The 18,895-nt window shown below is 46.4% G+C and overlaps 1 protein-coding gene across 3 annotated transcripts in view; it reads left to right on the forward strand.

Moving 5' to 3' along the window:
* The window catches only part of Gfpt2 (glutamine-fructose-6-phosphate transaminase 2), a 52,174-nt gene that overhangs the window by 30,784 nt on the left and 2,495 nt on the right, over window positions 1-18,895 (forward strand). For all 3 annotated transcript variants that reach the window (XM_050158527.1, XM_050158526.1, XM_050158525.1), the window contains exons 8-18: window positions 3,514-3,593; window positions 4,081-4,198; window positions 6,241-6,404; window positions 6,773-6,868; window positions 6,953-7,050; window positions 7,523-7,643; window positions 9,813-9,970; window positions 10,210-10,324; window positions 12,071-12,198; window positions 15,029-15,196; window positions 17,609-17,770. In XM_050158527.1, coding sequence (XP_050014484.1) covers window positions 3,514-3,593; window positions 4,081-4,198; window positions 6,241-6,404; window positions 6,773-6,868; window positions 6,953-7,050; window positions 7,523-7,643; window positions 9,813-9,970; window positions 10,210-10,324; window positions 12,071-12,198; window positions 15,029-15,196; window positions 17,609-17,770 — 1,408 coding nt within the window. The remainder of the gene's footprint in view (window positions 1-3,513; window positions 3,594-4,080; window positions 4,199-6,240; window positions 6,405-6,772; window positions 6,869-6,952; window positions 7,051-7,522; window positions 7,644-9,812; window positions 9,971-10,209; window positions 10,325-12,070; window positions 12,199-15,028; window positions 15,197-17,608; window positions 17,771-18,895) is intronic.

Below are 18,895 nucleotides of genomic sequence, written 5' to 3' on the forward strand. Positions count from 1 at the left end.
CACAGTGATCCGCCTGCCTCTGCCTCCCGAGTGCTAGGATTAAAGGCGTGTGCCACCATCGCCCGCTCCAACTGATATTTGTTAAACCCTTACTATGAGCAGGTTTCTGGAGACCTTGGGACATCCAGTCTCTTTTCAGGATGCTTGCTCTAGAGGCCAGAGAAGGATAGAGGGTTCCTAGATAGGACTTTCCATCTCCGTGTATGTTTACTGATACCTGCTGCGGGCTAGGCTTGGGGGCAGTAGTGAATCGGGCAGTTACAGACATTGCCCTGTGAACTTGACAGGCAAGGGTGAGTGGAGGGTCTGGTAGAAGCCCAGCTCTAAGGGACCTTGGTGTCCCGTGGGCTGCTGGCTTTATTCTAAAAGCACAGAGGAGCCATTTCGAATATATATGTGGCCCTGGGAGACCTGGTCAGAGTGAGTGAGACTGTCCCTTGAAGATGGTCACAATAGCTACCCAGAAAATCAGATGAATTTATCATAGTCTTACTTTTTACCTTGGGGCAGGGACTAATATGTCATTTGAAATATAATCTCATCAAATCATAGAATAGAATTATAAAATGCCAGCTGGTCCCTATCAAATCTAGACGCTCCCTTGAAAATCTTATAACGTGATATTACTGTTTCAAATGAATGTGAGGCGAGGAAGCAATAAAGCCTGAGTTTTCTAAATTGCCTATAATGGATGGCCGGGCCATCCAGGCCGGCCCTTGGGACATCTCAGGGGGTGTCTGCTTCTTAAAAGAGAGCTTGATCTGAACAATAAGATCAGGGAGCCACTTACCCACAAACCCAGATACCCCTAGGTACTATTATCAGTGTGTGTGAGACCTATCATTATTTGGGGGCGATTTGAGCTAGCTCCTCGCTGGACCCAGAACAAGGTCTCAGATTAGTTTTAGACACAACAAAGGATGATACAAAAATAGTCAGGGTACTCAGCACTTTTTCCTCAGTCTTTCCGAACTTTGTCCCCTATTTCAAGAAATCAGAAGGGGGGTCTTGAGTACGTCATGCTCATGAGAAACAGGCCTGTCACTGCTAAAGAAATAATAGGGGTGTGTCTGATTCAGGCAGACACAGCAAATGCCTGCATATGGGCTGGATCAAGACTGTTAATAAACAGTGGTTTGCTATAGAGATGGATACCTTGCATGGGTACAGATCCTGGTCTATTGATACAAATTTAAGGTCAATTTTGTTATGTGTATATTTCTGCTCTTAATTAAGGTATTGTGTTTGTATAGCTCATTTAAAATTGTAATGTATAATTAAGAAATACAGGTTAATAGATAGTCATCTACAATATTCAAGCTTGTAGTCATGCTAGTTAGGTTTTTTTAGGTGTACAGAGACATATTTCAGATGGATAATTGTTCTTCAAAACTTTCAAAGACTAACAGAGCACATCAGTCTATATGAGAAAGAAATTGTTCAAGACAAAAAAATTAGCTCGCTCTATTGAAGTCAAATTCTGGAAACACCCTTCGGTGGTCCTAACAAAGTGTGTTCTGTGTTTTCTTACCAGTCAGTTAACATGTTGGACACACTAGCTACAGAAGTCCCCTCCCCACCCCCAATCAATGTAAAGTGTGACACGCTAAGGTTTCAGTTATCAGTGCTCAAACAAGGTCCAGAAACAGACAGCTCAAAGTTTAAAATAACTTTTGTTGTGGTGCAGTCTTATAATTTTTTTTATTTTGTTTTTGTTTTTGTTAGTCCCTTACTGCACCTAAATTGAACTATCATATGTGAATACATATGAAGACCGTGTGTGTAATGAGTTCACGGTCTATAGTTTCAGGCTTACACTGGAGGTTGTGTGTGTATGTGTGTGTGTACGTGCGCGCCACTGTGGACACGTGTGCATGAGGGTGCACGTGTATGTGGAGGCCAGAGGTCCACATCAGGTGTTTTCTCTTTTATGTGTATGGTGAGTGTTTTGCTTGCACGTATGTATTTGTACCACTTGTGTGCCTGCTGCCGTCAGAGGTCAGAAGAGGGCATCAGATCTGGACTTAGGAATAGAACTGGACTCGTGGATAGTGATGAGACATCGTGGGGGTGTTAGCGACTAAATTTAGGACCTATGCAAGATCAGTGCGTGCTGTTATTTACTGAGTCACCACCCAGCCCCTTCACTCTATGTTTTGAGACACGGTATCATTGGACCTGGAGCTCACCCATCCATCCAGCTGTAGGCTGGCTGGCTAATGAATTCCAAGGAGCCACATGTCTCCAGTCTGAGTGTTCTCCTGCCTCCCCTCCCCACCTGCAGGGCTTATGGACATACACGCCACCCATTGTGTTCCGCCTTTAAGTAGCTTTCTGGGGGAAAGATGGTAGCCACTTGGTCAGCTGAACTATCTCCCCAGCTCTCAGTTGGAGGCAATACTACCGTATCCTGCATGGATAGACAGAGGGTAGTGAGGAACTGAGGTTCTGGAATGTTGCCTGCCTGGGTTCTAAGATGCAGAGAACTAGATTGTATGAATTATGAAAGTGATCTACTTGTTTGATGTGAGTGCTGTAATCTATAAGATAAAGCAGAGAATTGCCTTTGGAAGGCAGGATGCCGTTAAGATCATGACCTAAAGCAGGATGGTGGTGGTACACGTCTTTATTTAATCCCAGCACGTGGGAAGCAGAAGCAGGTGGATTTCTCTGAGTTCAAGGCCAGCCTGGTCTACAAAGAGAGTTTTAGGACAGCCTGGGTCATTACACAGAGAAAGCCTGTCTCAAAATAAATAAATAAATAAAAATCGTGACTTAATACCCTCAGCAAGCTTAGGCCAAAGCAATAGTAAGCAGGAAAAAGGTACTGTGAAGTGCATACTGAAGAGTCTATCCCATGATAATCAGAGAACCTGGTGTTGGTGACAGATGGGCACCAAGGCCTCACCCATGTCAGCTTCTGTCATTCCTGCACTGTTCCCTTTGTGACAAAACTCACTTTGTACAGGTCAAAGATTCTAAGTTTCCCTTAGGTATCACTTAAGCCAACGTCTACCCTGGAAACCGCCCTTTGCAGCCCACGGAGTACAGTACCATTTTCCCTTTGTGTTTCTGGGAGTTCTGGCACTAAACCCTGTCCAGATACCAAAATCCTTAGACACTCAGGTCCCCTGTATAAAATAGCATAGTGTAGTATTTGCAAATAATTTCTCCATGTTCTGTGAACACCAGGCTTTCCTCTCATGGTAAATGTCCAGCCCCTGAGAACTAGCCATGTGGGTTGGTTAGCTGCTTATGGGGATTTGGAGACCCGAGAGCTCAACATCTCATAAAAGTGGGGAGAGCATGTTACCAGGCTAATTGGTCAGATACCTGGGAGAGGATATGAGGGAGCTGGCATCTCCATGCCAATCTGTTGGTCCGTGCTCCAAACCTGGAAGACATCCTCTTATAGTCAAGATGTCCAGGGAAAGGAGGGCGTACTGAGAGGCTGGGAAGACATCTATCCTGGGGTCTCAAAGTGATGGGTCACTTGATATTTTCTTCCCGCAGGAGAGGCAGCCCACTGCTCATAGGGGTACGAAGCAAATACAAACTCTCCACAGAGCAGATCCCCATCTTATATCGGACATGTGAGTTCCCTGAAGACATCAGCAGTCAGCTGCAGGGTAGTCAGTCACCCCCTTGCAGCCAGCTCTGTCTGGAGGCAGCCATACCGTCAGCACCCCCAACACTCTGTCTTGGACCCAGCTGCTGTGTGGCTCAGGGTTTCAAAGATGCTCATGCAATGGATGGAACATTTCATTGTGAATATTTTGAGACCCGCACAGAAATAGAGGGAGCAGCAGGCAGCTTGGGAGATTGGTAACCGTGCCCTGATTCGAGCTTCTTTGGGTTGTTTTCGTTTGCCTTGCTCTCTCCCTCCGCAGCCATTTAAAAGCTCTTTCAGCACTACTGAGCTATTTGGGGAGCTTTTACGTGATTTGGCTGGCACAGCCATAGCTAAAAATTGCAGATTTCTCCCACACAATATTCAAAAGAGGAAAATGGGTTCCTTGCCACGTGGTATGCAAATGAAGCAGCCTGCTGAGACTCGCAACCCATTCTTTCGTTTACTAGGCAATATCGAGAATGTGAAGAATATCTGTAAGACCAGGATGAAGCGCCTGGACAGCTCCACCTGTCTGCACGCCGTGGGCGACAAAGCTGTGGAGTTCTTCTTTGCTTCGGATGCAAGGTAGCTCAACATCTTTACTGTTTCCCTGGGACTGTGTACCCAAAGAGTAACTGTGTGCGTGCTCTTGGAGGACCTATGTAGGTCAGAGGACAGCTGGTAGGACTTGAATCTCTCCCCAGGACTGAACTGAGGTTGTCCGACTTGGTGGCAAGTGGCAAGCACCCTTACCCACTGAGCTACCTCACCAGTCCGAGATATTTTAAATTTTAGAGGTACACAGGCACAGGGAAAGAAAAGTTGGGGTAAGGGGAGAAAGGGGAAAAGAGAGGGTGGGGTGAGGGAAAACTAGAGAGTTACGACTTGGAACAGATTTTGGTTACCTGTAGGTGGTATCTGGCATTATAACTGGCTGAAGTCCTCGTTTTGTAGAAGTGCTCAAAACCACTGAGCTCTTACCTTATAGTCAGTGACACAGGTGTTTCTAAAATTAGAAAAGGCACGAATACAGGGCGGGGGGGGGGATGAAATAGTGTTCATAGGCAAAATAATGACACCCTTTTAAAGCCATCTGACAAGCTGTGAGAAACAATACCGGCAGCTTCCCAGAGAATAAAGATGTGGGAATCTTACATCGCAGCAGTCACCACCGAGCTGTCAGCAGGGACCAGGCCTACCTCATTCCTTCTAGAAGCTTCTCCTATGATTAAGCACTGTAGAGTCTTAACAGTGAGAACAGCCACACTTTAACCAAGCCTCTCAGCACCGGCAAGCGTTCTCGTTTCATTCCGTGCCTGCGACAGGCGTGACAACCAAAGGAACTGAGGGGAGGGGGAGTGTTTTTCAGCTTATCCTTTCCGGTCACTTTCCACCAACAACGGAAGTCAGGGCAGGAACTCCAGCAGCACTTGAAGTATAAACCATGGAGGAAAGCTACTCATTGGCGCACTTGTTGATTCCAACCTAGCTAGCTTTCTTCTACTGCCCAGGACTACCTGCCCAGGGAATGGTGCTGCCCACAGTGGGAGGAGCCTCCTCCATCAACTAACAATCACGACAACCTCCCTCGGACACACCCACAGCCCCATCTGATCTGGGTGATCCCCCAGTTAGGACCCCCCTCCCTTCTCAGGTGACTTTAGGCTGTGCCAGGCTGAGAGTTGAAGCCAACTGGGGCAGCGAGCATCTAGAAGTTAGACCTCACTCAGGTTTTAGCGAGATCACATGTGTGGTAGTGTGTCCTTCCATCAGAAGGCACATACCAGTCCATCATTTCTCTCGCTGTACTTGATCAGAGGCTCAGTTCCTATTCATTGGCTGGAGATCCTCTCAGCTGTCACCTCTTGGTTTCAGCAGCCACTCAAGACCCTTGACTCGAGTCACTCGTAACTAGTAATCCACGAACTATTCTATTAGTTGTTCTTTATTAGCAGAGTCTACTATGTGAGGAGAAACTTGTCTTCGCAAACTGTATAGTTTTAAGATTCAAGTGCTGAGCGAGCGAGATGGTTCCGTGGGTTCAGGCTCTCACAGCCAGGATGATCCTCAAACCCACGTGCTGGAAGGGGGAGGCGACTCCTGTAAGTCCCCTCTGGCCTCCACACACATGCTATAACATGTCCAAGCACTTATTTCTTTTGCTTTATAATCAGAATAGTGTACGTTTTCCTAACCCCTCCAAAGGTGCCATGACCTTATTTGAAGAAACCAATTATAAAAAGACATCCATTAGATTTTCTGGGAGGTGGGGATTTGAACACATTAGATACTTGATGGTTTGGAGATGAATTGTTAAGTGTGAAAAGAATGTTGGTATTATAATAGATTAAAATTTAGCCCTTAAGATTTAAGAGATACTTTTAAAAAGTTTGCTGAAGAAATGGTGTGTTTCCATACATCCTCTACTGGGTTAAACATTAAGGTTAGAATTCAAAATAAATGATGGGGGAGAGACGTGTAGAGTATGGGAGGGCTTGCCTGTGAATATTTTTACTGTAATGCCTAAAATGATAAGGATCCCATGTCTGAGAAATAGCAAGTGGCTGCCACCTTGTTACTTTTAAAGGTGGAACATGAACTCTGATGTCTTTTTTCCCTCCTTGCAGTGCCATCATAGAACACACCAACCGGGTCATCTTCTTGGAAGATGATGACATCGCCGCAGTGGCTGATGGGAAGCTCTCCATTCACCGAATCAAGCGCTCAGCTAGTGATGACCCTTCCAGAGCCATCCAGACCTTGCAGATGGAACTGCAGCAGATAATGAAAGGCACGTATCTTCCAGGAGTCCCTGCGCACCTGCCTTGAAGAGCAGGCACTCAGCGGTCAGAGGATGGAGGGGACCCCAAGTCCTCGAAACTGCAGGGTCTAATGTGTGAACTGGATGGTCACTGTATCTGACCTGCTTTCATCTGGTCTGTTTCCATAGCATCAGGCAGGAAGACACCTGCAGACACTCTTTACAATCTTGGGGGGCTTTGTGGGAAATACCAGCCCTGTGGCATGGTGACATCTTGGCAGAAACACAAAGCAACAGCATTTTAAGCCTTTTCCTATGCTTTCCTGGTTAACAGTTAAGGCATTAAAAAAATCTATCTAAATTAGAGTTACTTACCTTGGTGATGTCTCCCTGGCCAGGTAACTTCAGTGCGTTTATGCAGAAGGAGATCTTCGAGCAGCCGGAATCAGTCTTTAATACCATGAGAGGTCGGGTGAATTTAGAGACCAACACAGGTGGGAAGCCCCTGTCCGTGCCTTGCTCCGCTGAATGCAGGCCTATGTAGAGTCGACATTAATAACCTGTCTCGTGTCCTACAGTGCTCCTGGGTGGCCTGAAGGACCATTTGAAGGAGATTCGACGATGCCGAAGGCTCATCGTGATTGGCTGTGGAACCAGCTACCACGCTGCTGTGGCTGTAAGTGCAACCCACCAGACCTTAGGTAGTCCTGGGAGGTTAACAGCAGCCAAGACCAAGATGCTGGTCACAGTGCTGAAATACACTGGCCTCTGGATTTGACCAAGTCCTTGGACTCATTCCTGTGAGCCAGCTTGAGAAGTGTACTGAGTCCTTTCTTCCAGTGAGGTGGCCTGTGAGTGGCTGAAGCTCCCATACCATTGGGACAGCAAGGGACCATGTCATAAACTGTCCTTCGAGTCCAATGCCCAGTGTCCCTATAAAGCCCATCACTGACTTCAGAGTCTATTCTTTTTTGGGGGGAGGAGGGGGATCAAGACAGGGTTTCTCTATAGCTTTGGAGCCTGTCCTGGAACTAGCTCTTGTAGACCAGGCTGGCCTTGAACTCACAGAGATCCACCTGCCTCTGCCTCCCCGAGCGCTGGGATTAAAGATGCGCCTGGCATTCATGGTCTATTCTTTTTGGCTTCAGACACGGCAAGTTTTAGAGGAACTGACCGAGCTCCCTGTGATGGTTGAACTTGCCAGTGATTTTCTGGACAGGAACACACCTGTGTTCAGGGATGATGTTTGCTTCTTCATAAGCCAATCAGGTAAGGGAGACAGACGGCATGGCCAGGTTTCCACTGGCTCATCTCCAACCTCTCTTCTCTAGACAACATCACCTTCCCCCTTCTTCCAGTGCCTCTGTGAGCCTGCCGTGTACCGCACATGCTCTCACACACTGGGTCATTTAAACCCTTAAAAGCCTCTGTTACCAGCAACACTGTACCCTGCTGTGTGAGCTTTCCTGGGGAAATGTGACCCAACATGTTTTCACCCCACAGGACAGGCGAAAATGATTCCACCCAAGGCTAGTTTAGTGAGCCAGTGAGGTTATTGATGTTACTTATGGGACCATAGGTGACTCAAAGGGATCGCCCTCCTCAGCATGGGTGATGTCCCACGAGGGCAGCATCCATGGAACTTGTGGCAAGATTTCGGAGAAGTTGGTGTGCTGTGCTATTATAAGTCTTCCAAGAACGCTCGCCAATGTGTTCCTAAGTGTTTTCCGGGATTAATTTAGAGGAGAAAGAAAAATCTCAACTCCACTGGGTTGAGAGTCCCATCCTTGTATTTATTCAGTCCATAGTAGGCTCTGTGTCCAAGCTCTGCAGGTCTGTTATGTGCAGTGTCCACACTATCCAGCAGGGGGAGGCATAGAGCGCATGGAAGACACGGTTCTGGTTAAGGGGAAGGGAATGCTTTCCTTTAGTGAGCCTTACCTGGGCATCCTCCTCACACCAGGTAAAGGTGTACGTCAGCTTAGCCAGAGCCTTGGAGCCATGCCTGGAGATTTAAGGAGGATTTGTGGAATATTTCGATTTTGGTGAATTCCAAACCTTTATAAAAGCAGGAATATTCATATAATGAGTCATCTAACCTTAGAAATTACCAACCAAGCCAATGTAGGGTCATCCCTGTGTGCAACTCACCCGTCTCCTCTTCTAGACCATCTCTGGAAGTTATTCCCAATCCTGAGCATCATGTGACAGCTGTCTCCACAGATAACTGGGAATGTGAGACAAAGATGACAGAGCATAAGCCCAGAATGTCATTATCACTACTGGAAACTGGCCATACTATTCTAACATCCTAGGGGGGATTTTAGTATTGCTTCCCTTTTGAATTTTTAATACCATTTCCATTTTCACGACAAGCTGAGAAAAAACTAATGCAGGCACATCCATCATCCCACTGACTGACTGCCTGCCTTCGGGTTGACCTTCCCATCAGAGCCTTAACGCAGTTCATGAATAGGTAGGGAAAGTAACCGAAAAGTAGGTAGATTCCACATGAAGACAGTACGGGGCAGCCCATAGGTCTATGGAGGAAGTATCTGGGTTTTAAAGGAGATGTAAGCAAACAGCAAGCCACCAAAACCTGAGATTGGGGCTAATGCAGGTGGTTCCATCTTTTTCCTTTTCCCACCTTCTCTAACCGATGCTGACTTTGCTTCAAGTCCTGTGCTGGAAACCCAGCTGTCTAAAGAGAAAAAGGAAGAGGGGAGTTAGACCATCTGGAAGCATTTGGTGACACCAGTTTTGGGGACAGGTCAGGAGCTAAGTTGAACACAATCGAGAGCAGTGACCTTGTGGATGGCACAACCAGAAGGTTGAGAATTCACTGGGTTCGATTTTATATCGGCCTCATTGCTTTAGTTTCTTTAAAATTGGCAAATCGGGAGTCAGTACCCACTTATGCTGTTGAGGTGGCCTAATTAGAAAAACTACTTGAGTCTACACTGGGAAATTGCAAGAAATGTTTCCATCAAGCAAGTTGTATTTGAGAAGCACCATGTGGGCAGTCTTGCTTTTCAATGGCTATACCTCAGCAAATCCGACCCAGGCAGCCTAGGGTCCCAGAACGGCATTCCAAGCCAATTGCAAGGCCTAGTTGGAGATAACGAAGTCTCATTTCTCTGGACTCCTCATCCCGAAGGGAAGTGGGGACTGAGGCCTCCATGGTGTCGACATAAGGATTCAAAGAAACGGACTAAGAACGTGCTTGCTACATAAAGAGTAATGAGACCTTCAATCTAAGAGACAACGGGAAGGATGTCGAACCCTTACTTTCATTTCAGTGTTGGCCAGGCTTTGAATGTCTAAGCAGGACGAGGAGGAGGGGGGGAATGAGGAGGCAGGGAGGAGAGGAGGAGAGGGTTCTAGCTGGCCTAGCACCTGCACTTGCAGACACTGGCTGATAACATCCCTGTGTTGTAGGAGAGACTGCAGACACGCTCCTGGCGCTGCGATACTGTAAGGACCGCGGGGCGCTGACTGTGGGCATCACCAACACTGTAGGCAGCTCCATCTCCCGGGAGACTGACTGTGGTGTCCACATCAATGCAGGGCCGGAGATCGGGGTGGCCAGCACCAAGGTACGAGAAGTTTGTGTTCTCCAGGGAGAACCTGGGTGGTGGCGTCAGCTGGAGAGATGGGTGCCCTTGCAATTGCACCTTGGCACCTTGGCTCTTGTCCCCTCCGCTCTCTCCCTTCCTCTCCTCATCTCCGATTTGCCATTCTGTCTTTTCCCTGTCTTTGTCCATGCTGTTTAGCTCTCCTATCTCCTAAACACCTCTGAGCTGAAGTCTTCACAGTCCCCCTCCTTCGTCCTCAGGCTTACACCAGCCAGTTCATCTCCCTGGTGATGTTTGGTTTGATGATGTCTGAAGACCGAATTTCTCTACAGAACAGGAGGCAAGAGATCATCCGGGGTCTCAGATCTTTACCTGGTAAGTCCAGAATGTGGCTTTCTGTATTTTCAAATTCGCTGAGCTCCTTTGGGTCTCTCTCTTCCTTTACTCTCATATAAAGGATGCTGTTAATGACTCTCCTTCTAGATCTTTCTATGCAATGATATGTCCCCCCCCCCCCGTCCCCCTCCCCAAACTGCCCAGCAAATCCTGCTAGACCAAGATTTAAAGCCTCAGTTGTCATCAGAACTCCAGGGCCTCCTCTCTCTCTCCTGACTGTCTGTCTGTAAATAACAAGAGCTGCCGTTCTAAAGAGCTGCCGTTCTTGCGGATGTTTACCTTAAAATGAAGGAAGTTAGTTAGCCCGGCTTCTCAAGTGAAACAAACAACAGTACTTGTTGCCAATAACAAAGGTCAAATTTTCAACCAACATTTAGAATTTGGAAAGCTTGTCTCTACTTAGCCAATTCCCAGATTTGAAGTTTTTCCCTTTCTTTCTTTCTTTCTTTCTTTCTTTCTTTCTTTCTTTCTTTATCTTCCTTCCTTCCTTTCAACTAAGAAGTTGACAATTTTTAACAAGGTTATTTGTAAAATAAAGTTCATAACTAAACTAGTCCATTTTTAGATTTGCCTATCTCCGGGCCTTTGTATGACATCATTTCTTGAAACTTACTTCTTGTCTGATGCAGAATCAAAGAACACTCCTAATTAGTTGAAGGCGTTTAAAACCTTTCCCTTTTCCAAAGACCAATCTTTGTAAGGCCCGGTTGCATTCCTGTACTCCAGTAACAGTGACAAAAATCACAGCAGTTCAAACGCAGAAGCAGATTGGTGTCAACTCTCTTATCAAAAAGTCAGACTCTAACACCACATAAAGGTGTTGGGCTGCTACAAACCCACATGGTATAAGAACTGATTTCTACACACAATTGTGTGTGTGTGCATGAACATACACACAAATACATGTAACAATTTTTTAAAAGATGTCCAACAATATCATTCTCACTCATTTTTTGAAAATTTATCATTATAGGCTTATTACTGTTACTACTTTCCAATGATTTTTTTCCAGTGAATGACGCTGTACTTTTAAAGTTTTTGTTTGTTTGTTTGTTTGTTTGTTTTTCAAGGCAGGGTGCCCTGGCTGTCCTGGAACTCGCTCTGTAGACCAGGCTATCTTGGAACTCACAGAGATCCATCTGCCTCTGCCTCCCGAGTACAGGGATTAAAGGCATAAATCACCTTGCCTAGCTGATTAGTGTTATCTTCAAATTCAATAAATGTTGAGAGCTAAAACTCAGAAGAACTAAGGCTCTCGAGGATTACAGTAATTAGCAAGAGTATAAATAGAGTCCCAGGACCAGGAAGTTTGAGCACAACAGGTCTGGCTTACACTGGCTTTGCCTTGGGCCCCCTCCCAGGGCAAGGAACTGAGGAGTTAATTTGGAATTTCAGTCCTGTGTCTTCCCAGGGGGTGCTTTCATTTACTCTGGCTCTTGGTTTACTTCCTGTTGACAAGGAGCTGGAAATGAGAGCTTACAGCCTACGGTACAGATAGATGTTCACAAGCATACTCACACAAACAGGAACTGCCAGCCTGACAAGGTTCTGGCCAGTATCCCAAGTTATGGCAGAACTAAGTTTAAAGCTTTCTAAATAATGCATGGAAGCAGTGTCTCCTGAGCAGTATAAGTTTCTAAACCTTGTTAGAGCCAATGATTTTCCTTATGGATGTTTGGAAGTCAGAATGACAGGCTCTCGCCCTTGTCTCTTTGCATTGCTTAGAGCTGATCAAAGAAGTATTGTCTCTGGATGAGAAGATCCATGACCTGGCCCTGGAGCTCTACACACAAAGGTCACTCCTGGTGATGGGACGGGGATATAACTATGCCACGTGCCTGGAAGGAGCCTTGGTGAGTCCCTCTCTGCCCAGCCTCCACTTCCAGTAACACAGTTTCCCAGAGCAACAAGGAGGCAGGTTTAGGAGATGCTGTAAGAAGCCAGTGGGAAAGGAGGGCAGGGCGCAGTGTTGGAAGGGAAGGGTTTACAAACACACTAGCCACCCGAATGGGCCTGCATTGAGTGCTGCCTCTTACCTCGGAGTCACAGAAATGAGTGAGGTAGGTTATCTGTCCCCAGGGAGTTCTCAGTCTCCTGGGGAGGGGAAAAGGGCACTGGGTGAAGCTTCTTCAAGTGCCTGGCCTCTGAGACTCTATATGTTAAAAAAAAAAAAAAGCTGGTATGTGCTTGTAATCCCTGCACTGGGGAGATAGATAGAGACAGGAGGATCTCTGCGGTTCATTGATCAGCCAGTCTAGTTGACTTGGGGAGCACCAGGTTCCAATAAAAGATCATGTCTCAGAAACCAAAGTGGGTGGATCTTGAGGAATGACATCAAGGTATGCACACACACACACGCACACACACACACACACACACACACACACACACCTCTATACAAACAGATTGCATAGAGGAAGTAAAATCAAATTCGGGTCCACTACCAGAAGCAACCTACGTGGGAAGGATTTTGGCAGTTGGAAATTGCGAGATCTCTATAGATCTTCCTTGTAAATCTCAAACTTCCAAAGGGGGAAGAGCTTGCATTCCCGCAGCAGTGAGCCTGAATTTAAAAAAAAATTGATGACTACCTATTTTGCCCCATGACTATAAATTAGCAATGTGAGAGAAAGCTGGGATGGCTGAGACAAGGTGCTGGAAGTGTAGGGCCGCTGAGGGCTGGCAAAGCTGGCTCCTGGGCTTCCACATCTCTCACCATCAGTTTGCTGTCTATTGATCGGAATGCCTTACAAGATTAAAGGGAACCACAGCAGGAGTGCCGAGGATATTGGCTCCCCTCCTTAGCGTACCCAGTCAATGGGCGGCTCACAGAAGACATCTAGGGAGTATTGCAGATGTTTGTAGCTGGGAGTAAACTGACCTCTGAGTGCCAGCTTCAAGCACATGCGTCTTCTGCAGATTAATTCTTTCCTTATATGACTGCCTCATTGTAAAGACTACGACCAAGTGTACTGATGAACCCCAGATGCAGGAAGAGATACACAGATCAAGGTGTCTGGGAAGGGATGTGGCGTTTCACCATCGTCTCTGATCAGGCCAATCTCCTGGAACCGTTTATTCAGCGACCTAGAAGCTTTCCCAGATGTCCTTTTGTGTTTTTGTGGAGGCTTCCTTACATAGGTTTAATTGATTTAGTCATCGGCCACTGGTGATGAACTTAGCCTTCAACCCGCGTCTGCCCGACAAGGATGGATTGCCGTAAAGCCGGAAATCCCAATTCTCTACACCAGCGCTGCTCTAGATAGGAGAGACCTGTCCTGTTGCTCTCATTAGCAAGGAAAGTCACCTCTCACTATGAACACTGTAAGGATTTAGGGACTACATGCTAAAAACTAAAAGGGACAGAGACCAAACATATGTCAGCTGCTTTTCTCCTGGCCGAGATAAACTGCCCGGCAAAAGCAACTTGAGAAAGGAAGGGTTTGTGTTTGTTTTGGCTCTCAGTTTGGGGGTAGCTGAAGGTAGCTGGTCACACTGTGTCTTCAAGGAGCAGAGAGAGACAGATGCTGATGTCCAGCTTCCTTTTTATTCTGTCCAGGATCCTAGCCCCATGGATCCATTTCACCCACACTTAGGGCGGGTCTCCGCACCTCCATTAAGCCAACCTAAAAACTCTCTCGCACATGCCCAGAAGTTTGCTTTTATGAAATTTTCAATCCCACCAAGTTGGCTATGAAGGTTAACCCCTGGTGCATTTCCCGGCATCAGTCAATCCCTGCACTGTGAACTCGGGTCACTTACAAGAGTCCGGCTCCCATAAGGAACAGGGGCACAGAAGAGGCAAAGCCCGGGTGGGGTACACTTTCAGTCCCTTGATAGTTCTGCTCTCTGGCTGTGGGGGTCAGCTGCGGTGGCCCAGCCTTGCTGATGAAAGATGTGCATTCAGTTGTGCCGCCAAGCTGGTCTCCGAGCGAAGAAAGGCATGTCTAGGCTGCTGCTGGCACAAGTCAATGGCCCCTGTGTGGTTCCTGGGAGGCCAGCATGCCAGCTGTCTGTAGTCTCCAAGGAGGAGCCTCGTTCCTCACAGGGTTTGCCTGACCCAAATAACCAGTTCTGGACAAGTGGAGGAATCTTTCCCTTAAGATTCTCATTGGTGTGATGATGAAAACCTCACAGCAAATGGAAATGGATCTACTTGGACAAAGTGGGGGAAATTCACATAATAGGGGTATGGAATTTACTTGATAAGTCAGTCTAAACAACTGTTTAGACGTGATTAAGGATCTAAAATTGGGAGAATGGTTAGCCGTCTAATTGAATAAGAGCATATCTAAGAATACAATGCCACCATTATCTGTGGTAACTGGGGAGGCCAAGTGGCTTGTCAAGGGAGTGGGGGTGGGGTGAAGGCAGGCTAGACTGACTCCAACGTTCTGTCTGGGTACATGACTGTGCATGGAACTGAAGAGAGGTGTCACTGTTCTTCCTGGAGGCTGCGAGGCGCTACCTGGGCAACCTTGTTCAAGCTCCGGACAGCAGCCCATCCTCTTTCCCATGATGCTGTTGGCCCATCTACGCACCCATCCGCATAGCTGACCTTTAGAGACCTTTAGCTCTTACCCTAGAGTAACCCCCTCTCCCAGCATCCCTCTGTCCCTGTCTTCTCTGTTGCAGCCCCCTGTCTCCCCAGCGTGACACTGATCCCAACTTGTGTCTCCACAGAAAATCAAAGAGATAACCTACATGCACTCAGAAGGTATCCTGGCTGGAGAGCTGAAGCACGGGCCCCTGGCCCTCGTCGACAAGCAGATGCCGGTCATCATGGTCATCATGAAGGATCCTTGCTTTACCAAATGCCAGAATGCCCTGCAGCAGGTCACTGCCCGCCAGGTGAGGTCTCTCCTGCGGACCAGGGTCCCTCCCTGTTTACCTGTTCTGTATCACATGTGCCTATCTAGCTGACTGCTGCTGTGGGTGTGACCACACTCTGTCCTGTCCCCTTTTGTTTTCATTTATCTTTTAATGTGGAAGAGGGGCATGGACGTGCCGTGGCAGATGTATGGGAACCAGAGACAGCTTGTAGGAATTGGTTCTCTTCTTCCATCAAGTGGGCTCTGGGCAGGAACTCAGGTCTTCAGGCTTATTGGCAGAAGCATATATCCACTAAGTCATCTCACCGGCCCTTTGGGCGCCCTTTTGAGTACCACACAAATTTAGCAGGGAACCAGAAAGCCTGAAGTCATATTCTCCAGCTCCTTAGTGAGGGCCAGTGACCAGACTGTCACTGAGCTGCTCTGGATCCTAGGACTGGGACGGGAGGTGCAGCATCCTAGGGGTGGAGCTTCCCTCCAGGGTTTCTGTTAATGCAATTCTGATGATAACTTTGGAGTTAAGTCAGACTTCACGGGGTAAGTACACAGTCCTTCGAAAGACTGCCTTCCCATCTAAACCCACAAACTAAGGGGCACTTAAACCTCAGACTGGCTGCAAATTTGAGGGTTCCCCAAATCCCTCAATTCAGTAATTCTCTGGAACAACTCAAAGAACCTAGGAAAGGACAATATTTATCATTAAAGTATTATTATAAAGGGTTCAAATTAGGACCTGCCCCAGAAGAAGATGCCATAGTGTGAAGGTTACAGATGGGTAGCTCCTGTTGTCTTAGAGTGAGGTCCCCTTCAGGTACATTGACAGGTGTCACCAGCACGCTCCCTTGGCCTTGTGACTTCAAGACTTTCCTTGTGGTTTCATAAGCAGACATAGATGGAACGTGCTCTCCTGCCCTGCTTCTGTTCTTGGTGACGCAAATTTCAACTTTCTAACCATCGTTTACCTTTCTGGTGTGGTCAGTCCCCATCCTGAAACCTCTTATGGTCTGTCATGAGTTATCGTGATTGCAATAAACTCAAGCATAGCACAGGGAGTCCACCGTGAGCAGTAGCACTTCTAATTGCTCCAAGTCCAAAGGTAGATTGGCTCCCTCCCAGGAACTAAGCAGCCAGATACATTATTCACAGGCCTCACGGGGACAGGAGGGTAGAGAGCACTCAGACTCATGAAGGTACAGGTAGGTGAAATCCGGTAAGATGCCACTGCCACACGTATCTCAGCATAGTGGTTAGTGTAAAAAGTAGCCTATAAAGTTAGTATAAAACTAGTGAACTAAGCCAGGTGGGGGTGGTACACACTCTTAATCCTGGCACTTGGGAGGCAGAGGCAGGCAGATCTCTGAATTCAAGGCCAGCCTGGTTAATAAAGTGAGTCCCAGGACAGCTAGGGCTGTTACACAGAGAAACCTTGTCTGGAAGAAAAAAAAAGGATACTAGTATAAAAACACAATCGTGCCCTTTTCTGCTGCAGACCCTCTCACCACAGCTTCCCGTAAGACTGAAGTGACCTCTCTCCCGTTCCGCATCGCACGGCCCCTTACCATGTCCACTGAGTTCCAGGTCTTCTCCCTGCTCTGATTCCCACTCATGCCAAGCTCATTCTTTTCTCCGAGCCTTTGCATTGGCAATAGGCTCTTCCAATTGTGTTTGGGGTAGGGGAAAGGCTTCAATGTAAATAGCTTCATGGTCCAATGCGAAGAGCTACATAGCTCTTTCTGTGTAGCCAAGGCTGACTTGAATTTACTATTTAGACCTAGCTGGCCTGGCTTTGCCCTTTCAGACTATCCTAGTTACTTGATGAAAGCAATTTAAGAAGTTATTTGGGCTTATGGCTCAAAAGGGTCTGTCATGGTAGCAGGGTTGGAGGAAGCAGGCAGGCAAGCGGCATTTTCCTGCCTTCAGTTTACGCTCTATGCAGGCCAGGACCCTAGCCCAGGGAATGGTGCCACCCACTTTCAGGATGTGTTTTCCCACCTCACTTAGCATAATCTAGATAACCCCTCACAAATGTGCTTGGAGGCAGCCAATGCTAACACATAACAAAACTTACTAATACCTCTCACTCATGTTTTATTGCCCCTGTGGCATTTATCCGCAATTCATCTTTGTTCGTGATTTTATTTCCATCGCTGGACCATGAGGCCCATTAGAGTTAGGAGTGGGTCAGGAAAAGGCACAAAGTGCAGGCACCTGACCAGGGAAGGAGAAGAAGCACCCCAAGAAGCACCACACACTGTCCTTTCCATGTGGCAAGCATGCCCACGACCTCACCAGTAATTCTAGCAAAGTCAAAGGATTAATAGTATCACAAGGGTAATGCTGACTCCAGAAAGTTCCAGAAACTCTGCCGGATGCCAGAGAGGGTTTGCTTCTTTCAGAGACACATTACCTTGAACCTCTCTCTCTGCTTTAGGGCCGCCCAATCATACTGTGTTCCAAGGATGACACTGAGAGCTCCAAGTTCGCATATAAAACCATCGAACTGCCCCACACGGTTGACTGTCTCCAGGGCATCCTGAGTGTGATTCCGCTCCAGCTTCTGTCCTTCCACCTGGCTGTCCTCCGAGGCTATGATGTAAGTCTAAAATTTGCGTAAGCACAGCAAAGAGAGGCAGAAAGCTAAAGTTCCATTATATCGATGCATTTTATTTCTTATTGACATTTGTTCATATTTATGGGGCACACGGTACCATTTTAATGCATAGATATATACATTACATATGTAATGGTGAAGTTGCTTTTTTTCTGTTTTTTAAATGCTTATTGGGATTAAATAGTAATCAGAGAAATAATGTCATTTAAAGTAACTTTCATTTTAAGGTTGTTTAGATTCCTCAAGAATGGCGAAAAAATAAACCATCATCCAGAGGCAGTGTTGTTGCTCAATCCAGTTAATAGTTCGTTCAATTCGTTCTCCTGTACAAGCAAATTTAAAAAAAAAATTCAAGCCAGGTCTGATGGAGAATACTTGGAAGGCCAACACTCAGGAGGCTAAAGCAGGGAAATTACAAACTTGAAGCAGCCTATGCTGCATAGAGACTGCAATACAAAAAGAAAAAGCAACAAAAACTTTAAAATTGTTATCAAAGATAAAATTGTGTTTCTCCCCTGTATTATTTCTATTTAGTTTTATTCATCTCTATGAACTTGTTATGTACGGCATTTAGTTGTATAGTACTCCATTGAAATCTTTTTTATTTATATGTCTATGTGTGTTCTGAGGGCTTGCAGTGCCCTCAGAAGCCCAAAGAGCATCAGATCCCCTTGGAGCTAACATGCAGGGGCTTGTGAGCCACTGATGTGGGAGCCTAACTCAGAGCCTTTGGTGGAACAAGGCACTCTGAACCACTGAGACATCTCTGCGGCTGCCATTGTATACATGATTTTCTGAACGACTGCTAAACTAGTCTGCTGTTTCCAAATTTTCATTTTATGCATAACACCACAGTGAACATGTTTGTATGCACATCTTTGCCCCACATTTAAGATTTATCATTGTGGAGAAAATGATTTGACATTTTGAGACAGCTGACATCGAAATTACGCCCCAGAAAAGAGTCCGTTTATGATCTCACCAGCAAATGTGTGAGAACACAATTCACTGTGTTAAAAAAAAAAAAAGAAAAGAAAAGAAAAGAAAAAAGATGCTGTATTACAGGTTTGTTTTGTTTTTTTTTTTTTTTTTTTTTTTTTTTTTTTT

This window comes from Alexandromys fortis, unplaced genomic scaffold, assembly GCF_014885135.2.
Source record: "Alexandromys fortis isolate MF-2015 unplaced genomic scaffold, M_Fortis_MF-2015_v1.1 scaffold_99, whole genome shotgun sequence".
NCBI classification, from domain to species: domain Eukaryota; kingdom Metazoa; phylum Chordata; class Mammalia; order Rodentia; family Cricetidae; genus Alexandromys; species Alexandromys fortis.